This window comes from Hyla sarda, chromosome 6 (assembly GCF_029499605.1).
Source record: "Hyla sarda isolate aHylSar1 chromosome 6, aHylSar1.hap1, whole genome shotgun sequence".
In the NCBI taxonomy this organism is placed as follows: domain Eukaryota; kingdom Metazoa; phylum Chordata; class Amphibia; order Anura; family Hylidae; genus Hyla; species Hyla sarda.
This window is the reverse complement of record NC_079194.1, coordinates 137,160,848-137,170,763: the sequence shown is the minus strand read 5'-3', so window position 1 is coordinate 137,170,763 and position 9,916 is coordinate 137,160,848. Positions and strand designations below refer to the sequence as shown.

General features: G+C 43.3%; 1 protein-coding gene across 1 annotated transcript; it reads right to left on the bottom strand.

Moving 5' to 3' along the window:
• Positions 1 to 2,851: 2,851 nt before the first annotated feature.
• LOC130277629 (hyaluronidase-1-like) lies at positions 2,852 to 9,230 on the bottom strand. Its single transcript, XM_056528350.1, has 4 exons — positions 8,956 to 9,230; positions 6,636 to 7,546; positions 5,690 to 5,779; positions 2,852 to 5,529 (listed from the first exon to the last, which is right to left on the bottom strand). Exons 2-4 carry the CDS (start codon positions 7,536 to 7,538, stop codon positions 5,212 to 5,214), a joined length of 1,311 nt encoding a protein of 436 aa, XP_056384325.1. The 5' UTR covers positions 7,539 to 7,546; positions 8,956 to 9,230; the 3' UTR covers positions 2,852 to 5,211.
• Between the last annotated feature and the right edge of the window lie 686 nt (positions 9,231 to 9,916).

Here is a 9,916-nt window from a genome sequence, read left to right as displayed (position 1 = left end):
TGCTGGCGCTAGGACCACATTTTAGTAAGCTGTCTCATAGACTGTTATGCATTCCGTGCGGAATCCACACAAGGAATGAAAGCGTTCATTCTTTGCGCAGACAGGAAAAAAGGAATTTCCGTCCCGGAAACATCTGGCACGGAAATTCCGCTGTGTGCACAGAGCAGCAGAATCCCATTGAATTCAAGGAGACTCCGCTGCAGCGGAAATTCTGTGCGGACATTACAAGAGGAAGTCTGCATGGAATTTCGGCTGTGTGAATGCAGGCTAAGGCTAGGTTCACACTACGGAATCTCCAGAAGGAAAAATTCCATATAGAGATTCAGAGTGCAGCCAGCGCCGACTGAATCAGTTGGCGCTAGGGCCACGGAGACATTGTTTTCCCCAATAGACGTCAATGTCTTCCGCGAGTAGATCCGCCTGAAGAATGAGTACCACCATTCTTCAGGTGGAACTTTGAAAGCACATTTCGCTATTAAATTCTGCTTCAAAAATTACGAAGTGTGAATTGGTGGACGGAAAACCTGTTGACTCACATGTACATTTTACTAAGCAGAATTTCTGTCTGCAATTTCAAAGCGGAATTTAGCCTAAGGGTATGCTCACACGGGCGGATTACCTGCAGAATTTCCCGTATTTGCTGCGGAAAATCCACAGTGGATTTTGCTACCATTGATTTCAATGGGTCTGAAGGAAAATCTTCAAATCTGCCTCTATGGATAAGTTTCCACTTGTTTTTTTTTTCTGGCAGTTTTTCGAATACTTCCACTGCAGTTTTTGAGCCAAAGTCAGAAGTGGATCCATAAGGGAGGAGAAGTATAATCCTTCCTTTATATGTCTTAATCCTTTTGAATAAACTTATGGCTTTGGCTCAAAAACTGCAGTATTCCAAAAACTGCCAGAAAAAAAACAAGTAGAAACTTAGCCTATTACGGATTTTCTGCTGACCCATTGGAATCAATGGTAGCAAAATCCACTGCGGCTTCTCTGCAGCATATACGCTATGAAAATTTAGCAGGTAATCCGCCCCTAAGGGTCTAATTACATGGTGGAATATGCCAGCGGAATTCTGCCTGAACTGAAAACCCCATACAGTTCTATGGGTTTCTGCACTCCTGTTGACACTATTCGGAATTTCCACTAGCGGAATTCCGTCAACATGTAAACTCATAGAAATGTTCATGCTTTATGCCAACATGGAAAATGGGGTTTCTGTGCCGGAAACATCTGACATAGAAATTCTGCCATGTGCACAGCGCAGCAGAATCTCTGCTGCAGGGGAATCTCCGTGCCAGATTCCAATGTGGAATCTGGCATGGAAATTCTGCGAAGTGAACATGGCCTTGGTACGTTCACACATGCATATCTTCTTCTGCAGATCTGCTTTAGCAGTACAGAAGCAGATCTGCAGCAGAAAATACACACGCGTGAACGCACCCTTAGGGTTTAATTAATTATATATTTTTATAGTTCAGACATTTACGCACGCGGCAATACCACATATGTTTATATTAATTTTTATTTACCTTTTTTTTTATGGGAAAAGGGGGGGTCATTTGAACTTTTATTAAGGAAAGGGTTAAATCACATTTACTAACTTTTTTTTTTTTTTTAACACTTTTTTTGTTTGCAGTGTTATAGCTCCCATAGGGACCTATAGCACTGCACACACTGATTGCCAGCACTGTTCACTGCAAAGGCTTAGCTTTGCAGCGATCAGTGTTATCGGCACTCGATTGCTCAAGCCTGCATCTCAGGCTTGGAGCAATCAATCGCCGAAGACACACGCCGGACCTCATTTCGTGTCCCAGCTGATAGGGACACCACATTTTCACTGCGGTGGTCCCGATCAGCCCCACTGAGCAGCCAGGAAGCTTTCACTTTCGTTTTAGATGCGGCGTTCAACTTTGAACGCCGCGTCTAAAGAGTTACTAGCGTGCGGCACCGCAATCGCTTCCGCACGCTATTAGCCCCGGGTCCCAGTTTCAGATACATGGCGGGAACGACCCGATATGACGCGGGGTCACCGCGTGACCCCGCGTTATATCGCAGGAGCCGGCCAAGGATGTAAATATACGTCCTTGATCGTTAAGGGGTTAAAGTCAGTCCCATGCAAGTTTATGGGAAATGTTTCAGCATAACTTCCAAATGGCTGGAGATATTTTGATGAAACTTAGTACACATGCTAATTTTATGTCAAATATATGATATTTTAAATGAACCCTAACCTACCCCCTTACGTGAAGGAGGTTTTTTTTTTGTACTAAGCCCCATGCAAATATATAGAACTTCCAGTACCTTACTCCAAGCTCTGCTTTGCATCTCCTGGTAAGTGCGTCAGGCTGGCCACACTCGCCCCACATGCCACACCCCATCTTGCAAAGCCACACCCACCATTTAAGCCACACCCCTTTTATTTTCTACCCTTTTTGTGCATTGGTCTGGCTTGCAAGTCATGCCGACTTCCACAAAACCATGCCTCTTTCTATTTTCAGCCTACAATCTCACAGGACAGATATGAGGACAGGATATGAGGGTGGGAGATAAGGATGGGATATGAGGTTGGCATATGAGGACGGTATATGAGGTCGGGATATGAGGTCAGGAGGTGAGGACAGGATATGAGGATGAGATATGAGAACAGGATATGAGGAGGGGATATGAGGACAGGATATGAGGGTGGGAGATAAGGATGGGATATGAGGTTGGCATATGAGGATGGGATATGAGGTCGGGAGGTGAGGACAGGATATGAGGAGGGGATATGAGGACAAGTACTTCCTCCTATGTTGCTTTTCTGCCCCACAAGAATTAGGTAGGAAAAACCAGACAACACCGGGTACTCCGCTATTTTTTTTTTTTTTTAAACACTGGATCACCCCTTTCGTTCAAATAATGTATTTAATACTGTTTTAAAGTTTATATGTGGTATGTATAAATGCCATATTAATCATGTGTGAACACTATTGGCCACACGCCTCCTCTAGACTGCCAGGAGGGATTTCCCAAATGGGCATTGCACCCTGAAAGATCGTGTGACAAACAATGTGGACAGTAAACACAGTTGCAAAAAATAAACAAGATGTCTGCTATGAATAACGTGCCAGACATCTGTCGGGATCTGTTTAAATTCCTCATAAAGAACTTAGGGGGAGATTTATCAAAACCTGTGCAAAGGAAAAGTTGCCCAGTTGCCCATAGCAACCAATCAGATTGCTCCTTTCATTATGCAGAAGGCTTGTTAAAAAATGAAAGAAGCAAGGCTTTCTATGGCAGCCATGGGCCCCAGGATTGCCAGGTGTGTCTAGGTACCTGGTGTTCTGCTGGCAGGCAGATTACACTGCCCTACAGCTAGGCACCGCTGCGAGTAGGCTTGGGGTAGCAGTGACATCAGCGTGCACCTGCCGTGCACAGAGCCTGCCTCCGGAATAACAAAGATAACAGACAAACTGGATCACAGTAGGTAAGTATCATCATCATCAGTGTCACCCGCATAATACGCCTCACGCCTGTCCCAACAGGTTAGTGCGGGTGACACTGATGACAGATTCCATTTAAGGCCTTAAAGGGGTACTCCGGTGCTTACACATCTTATCCCCTATCCAAAGGATAGGGGATAAGATGCCTGATCGCGGGAGTCCCGCAGCTGGGGACGCCCGCGATCATGCACGTGGCACCCCGTTTGTAATCAGTCCCTGGAGTGTGTTCGCTCCGGGTATGATTACGCTCGACCGCAGGGCTGGCGGCGTGTGACGTCACGCCCCCGCCCCCGTGTGACGTCACGCTCTGCCCCTCAATGCAAGCCTAAGGGAGGGGGTGTGGATAGGGGATAAGAAGTGTAAGCACCAGAGTACCCCTTTAATGGGCTTGGTCACTAAGAGGATAATGTACCAGTCCATCAGCAATGTAGGCAGTAGCCATTAATAAAAACAGATACTAATATACAGACTAATACAGATGGCCTATCCTGAGGACAGGCCATCAATTTTTAAATTGATCTTTCAGCTCTATTGCTGTTTGATTTCAGTGAGTTTTATGGTGCTCAGTTTACACATTGGAAGTTCAACAGCAGCACAAAAATTTGAATTCCCTGCAGAAGTACCCATTCAGTCTTCTGACAGAATGTGTCAGAAAAGTCCTGTTTATCAATAGGGAAAATTGCGGCAGATTCTGCAATTTTTTTTTTAGGGAGGGGAGCATTTTTTCCCCTCCCTAGAGTTTGCAGCTTCATCAGTACACCCTGCCTTCAGCTATATTTAGGTCACCAGCTACCATCGTAAAGCATTACTGTCATTAGTAAGAAAATTTGAAAACACTGCTCAAGTCAGTGTAGTAATGTGCCCTAAGACCTGTATACATAACATGCACGTTTTATATGTAAAATACATTTTGATCTATGTTTTGATCTTTTTATAACTAATGCGGCCATGTGAACCTATATGGTGCAAATACACAAGAAAGAAGTGTGCATGGAAATGCTCCTCTTCTGAAAAGACTGCAAGCTGTCTGGATCTCACAGGGGTTCAGCTCACACTGGAGAAAGCTGAATTATTCACTGCACTGAGGCACAGCATGGAGATAACCACACTTCCTCCCCTCAGACAAATGGTCCAAAATACCAAGTCGCTAGGTCCAAAAAGACTTGGTTACCAGGGTTAGTTTGCAAAATTAAAGAGACAGAGACCTGCTGTTGACTAACCTTATAGATGCTGCAGTCACTATCTCTTATCTCAGACACTGGCAGCAGGTGTTGGCTGTAATACAAAGCCCCCAGCCACCATGTATGGAGCATGCTCAGCTCCTGAGTCCACTTCATACATCTAACATTGGAAAGTGATTATTTCAGAGAAGCAGTACTAGAGTGCAAGTTTTGAGTATTACCATTTAAAAGCTAGGGATTTTCATTTGACTGCTGCTCCATATTATTTGATTGGTTGATCTAAAATCTGCATCTGATGTTATAAAAGAAGCATTATGAATGCAGCTCTGGATGTGAAGGGAGTGTAAAATATGATTTAACTTGAGATCAGTCCATCATAAAGCCTCATGGCACAACTCGTATTGAGATACCTACTTACCGAAGGCTATATCAAATGTGCTGTTGCTTTAATAAAGTTCATTTTAACCATGATGTACTACTTTACTTCTTTTGGTTATGTCTACAACAGCAGAAATGGCCCCTGATGTGTTGTACAGTGTTTGGTCCCTTGGTTAGGGCACCATCCTCTGTGAACAGTCTCCCCCCTTCCAACCTGGATAGCAGCGGCACTGGAAGTGGATAGCCATATAAAGAGTGTCCATCTTGGTGGCTTGTCCAGACAGAAGGAAGCCTCTTCCTTGTGGGTTTTTCCTAATGGTGAAGCTGCTCGGGTCTAGATGGAGATGGGTGTTAGAGGAGAGGTCGCGCCGCACACAGCGTCCATTACCAGTACATATGGCCTGGCTGCACAATATGGCACTGCTGGTCACATTGACAACATACATCCCCAGCGTATTATCTATGTAGGACTTCACAGCAAGGCAGGCTTCCTGTGATAAAAGGGGACACAAGACCTGACATTAATCATGACAACTTATGTTCTACTAAAGTGGAAAGATACAGTAGATACCATATGCAACTGACACGGATAAGGCCCATATAGTCCCTTTCCAATATTGCTAGTAAACAGCTTGATTCTGGGACAGTTACCTTGCTGGAGCTGTAGTCTGAGTTCCCCCAAAAAATGACACCAGAAGCCCCCAGTGCTGCACTCTGTCCGATTGTCTGAATCAAATCTTCCTGCAGGAAAACAAGTCAATACAGTGACCACAGGGTTAAAGAGAGAACGTAGTGTTATATGGACTGTACAATGTAACAGCATGGCAGCTGCAGGAAGAATCCTTTATATCTGATATTGATGCTTATTTTTGGTTTTACTTTACCATTTTACCCAATATTTCCGTGCTCTCCCACAATTCCCTGCTCTGCAGTACTTCCTAAATGAGAAGGATCTAGTGCTCAGTACATCCGGATCTACTTCGTTCATGTATAGAATACAACAACTAAGCAATATAAAAAGAGGAATCAATAACCTACGTAGGAGACTGAAATAAATCAGAAAGCTGGGCATTTCAGTTTTTGATTTTCTACTGTGTGCATGTTTCATAATATATTCAACACCTTTGTGTCTTTGAAATCTGACTGCAGTAATACAGTAAAAAGAAGACAGATAGGAGGGGGTGCTGCTGCAATTTCTTTTTATGTGTCTGTGAGACTGCATCTGATCAGAGGGGGGAAAGCTGAAGAATTCAAAAGACATCTCATTGGCTCAGGTTTCCGGAGCTGCAGACGCTATGTCACATCGCCGCTCCGCCAATTACTGGCCGCTGCGGTGTCTCGCCTCAGTTAGTGATTTACAGAGTGGCCATGTGACCCATCACCTGCAGCTCCAGGAAGCGAAACGTCAGCGATGACCTGGCGCTCTGATACGCGATGCTACAGGGGAGCGAGAAAAGTAAGTATGGGCACTTTTTACTTTATTAAACAGCTGGAGCACATATGTCTTTTTTTTTCATTATTATTCTGGATAACCCCTTTAATCTTACACCTTCTATATTAATGTGTCTGTGGAGGGTGGATCATAATATGTACTTACCTGCTTCAGAAAGTCCATGCTGTAGGTGTAGACAATACGGGTATAGGGCAGGACTGGGATCTCTCCCTCAGGCCCCGCAGTGGACACTCTGAATGCTTCTTCTAACCTATATCTTACATATCGGCTGACATATTGCGACTTCCTCAGGAACAGCTCCAGGTAGATGTCTGGGTACAAAGCACGACTGGACCTCCACATCCACTGCAGCTGGTTGTTTCTCTCCACCTCAACCTGAGGACATTCTCCTGTGTAATTCTGACTTGAGTTTTTGTAGCCATAATTGTAGCAGGAAGGAAAACCATAAAAGCCCCACAATCCACCAGGCCGTAATTTATGCCCCAAATCCAAGGTGCTTTCCATAAACATCTGAGCAGCTTTCTCGAATTCCTCCTTGGCAACTCTCATCACCTCTTTTTCTGACCACCGTGGATGCCTCTGCCTTACCAGGTCTTGAGAACGTTCCCTGTAGATTGACTTTTTATCCCAGTTTCGATCCCACAGAGGCCTCCAGTTCTCCCAGTCCACAACCACTACACCCTTAAAGTCTGGGGATACAATTGTAGCATTCAAGTCCGCCAATGTTTGCTTTAAATGTGCAGTAATGCTGGCATTTTGGGGTGTGCCACCATTGATAGGATTCCCATCATCATCATAGTTAGGGTAGAGGCCTAGTTGAGAACTGTAAAAGATCACCATCTCACTGCCCACAAATGACTGGTTCTCATTAACAACAATATCAAAGGCATCAAGATCCAGAGCCACCCCATACTTTTGCCAACACTGTGTGGTGGGGGCATTCCAGACTGTGACAAAAGGCCTTTCAGGAAGGAGAGAAGCTGGGCTGGCAAGAGTACAAACCAGAAGTGTGAGCAGCGTGAAAACCAGGAGCAGAGAGACACTCATCACGGAGTCTAAACAAAAGAAAATGTGACAGTAAGTTGTCATTTTTCTAGTATACATGATATATTCTTTACTCTGTCAGTTACAAAAAAAAAAAAAAAAAGTTAGTCTCTGTTCACGTGATCTTAAAAAGGTACTCCGGTGGAATTTTTTTTTTTTTTAAATCAACTGGTGCCAGAAAGTTAAACAGATTTGTAAATTACTTCTATTAAAAAATCTTAATCCTTCCAGTACTTATTAGCTGCTGAATACTACAGAGGAAATGGTTTTCTTTTTGGAACACAGAGCTCTCTGCTGACATCATGACCACAGTGCTCTCTTCTGACATCTCTGTCCATTTTCAGAACTGTCCAGAGCAGGAGAAAATCCCCATAGAAAACATATGCTGCTCTGGACAGTTCCTAAAATGGACAGAGATGTCAGCAGAGAGCACTGTGGTCATGATGTCAGCAGAGAACTCTGTGTTCCAAAAAGAAAAGAATTTCCTCTGTAGTATTCAGCAGCTGATAAGTACTGGAAGTAATAAGATTTTTTTAATAGAAATAATTTACAAATCTGTTTAACTTTCTGGCACCAGTTGAAAAAAAAAAAAAAAAGTTTTCCACTGGAGTACCCCTTTAATAATGGCAATCCTAAGATGTAGATCCATAGGGCCATGCTGAGAGGTATGAGCTATTTTATGTGTGTGTTTTCCAAATATGTGGTAAATGTTTGGGGGTTGGATAGTAGTGGATATACAAGTGATAATAGATGTCTTACTGTTTTTAACTGAATACATGATATAATATAGCTGTCTAAATGGGTATCCATTGTGGCTGTTTTCACAAGACAGACAGCAGATTTTAAACAGGAGATATGTTTGCAAAAAAAAATCTAAAACATATTACAGTATCAGCAGTGTGAAAGACATACACGGATCAGCTACAGATTTATTGTGGGTTTTTACCATTGCAGTGCGGATTTTGCTGCGGAAACCATGCAGATCCGCTGGACATCAACTGCAAATAGTAAACACGTTTACTTTCCATCCTATCAGTTAATATTTTATTAACAAATAGGTGAAGATTTTCTGATGTGAATTTACCAGTGGAAATGCTGCAGATTTTCTTCTGCAGAAAATCTACAGCTTTTCTGTCTCATGATAATGGAGCCTATGAGTAAAAATGTGATATTACATATTGTGAGTTGTTGGTTACTATTGAACACGTGACAAAGTCTATGAGTTGTCAATTCCTTGTGAACATGTGATATTTTCGGTTAGTTATCTTCGAGTAAACGTGATATTTTCAGTAAGCTGTCCATTGTTGAGAAGTCTAAATTTTAAGTTAATTCTACTTGTGCGTCGTGTTATAACTCTATAATTGGACAGGTCCCTGTATTTGTAGCTTTATTGTGGACATCTATGTTTAGACCTCCTTACCCCTTGCAGCTGCAGTCTGTGCTCTTCTAGAAATAAGTTGTGCCGCCTGATGTAGGGAGGATCACTTATGGTCACACTTCCTCTGTGGTGTCCTCCCTTATACTCTCCTCCTTCTCCTCTTCCTCTTTCAGTTCTCCATTGAAGTCCAGCTCCTCCTCCTTCCCAGCTTTAGCTTATCATCTAATGCAGACTCCTCATATGCCCACCCATAATATAGCTTCTCCCCCTTTCCTGCTATAATGTGTCATCTCATTCTCTAGAGCAGTGGTCTCCAACCTGCGGACCTCCAGATGTTGCAAAACTACAACTCCCAGCATGCCTGGACAGCCAACGGCTGTCCAGGCATGCTGGGAGCTGTAGTTTTGCAACATCTGGAGGTCCGCAGGTTGGAGACCACTGCTCTAGAGCAGTGTTTCTCAAGCGCAGTCCTCAAGACCCCCAACAGGTCATGTTTTCCTGAAAATAGAGAGACAATAACTAGACAATAATTAAACAACTTTAAAAGATTTTATTGCCAGAAATGTCTGTAATTTAAAGGGGTTAGAGCAACTTTTCACCCCTAAATCTCATGTTACAGGTTAAATCTGGAATAAATCCCCATAAGCAGTGTAACTCTATACAAACATTACATGACTTATCCTGTGGTGATTCCTTAGTTGCAGCCTGCATTATACTCCAGAGCTGCACTCACTGCTGGTGGAATCACTATGGGGGAGATTTATCAAAACCTGTGCAGAGTAAAGGTTGCCCAGTTGCCCATAGCAACCAATCAGATCGCTTCTTTCATTTTTCAAAGGTCTTGTTAAAAATGAAAGAAGCAATCTGATTGGTTGCTATGGGCAACTGCACCACTCTTCGTCTACACTGGTTTTGATGAATCTCCCCCAATGTCCATACATTCCATTATACTGTAGTGATTCCAGAAAAGGGTACTCTGCCCCTAGACATCTTGTTCCCTATC

Coding starts and splice junctions, on each gene's coding strand:
- LOC130277629 (XM_056528350.1), bottom strand. CDS start 7,538: ATGAGTGTCTCTCTGCTCCTGGTTTTCACGCTGCTCACACTTCTGGTT. Junction 5,780..6,635: donor GCATGGACTTTCTGAAGCAG/GTAAGTACATAT, acceptor GTTTTCCTGCAG/GAAGATTTGATTCAGACAAT. Junction 5,530..5,689: donor CAGACTACAGCTCCAGCAAG/GTAACTGTCCCA, acceptor CTTTTATCACAG/GAAGCCTGCCTTGCTGTGAA.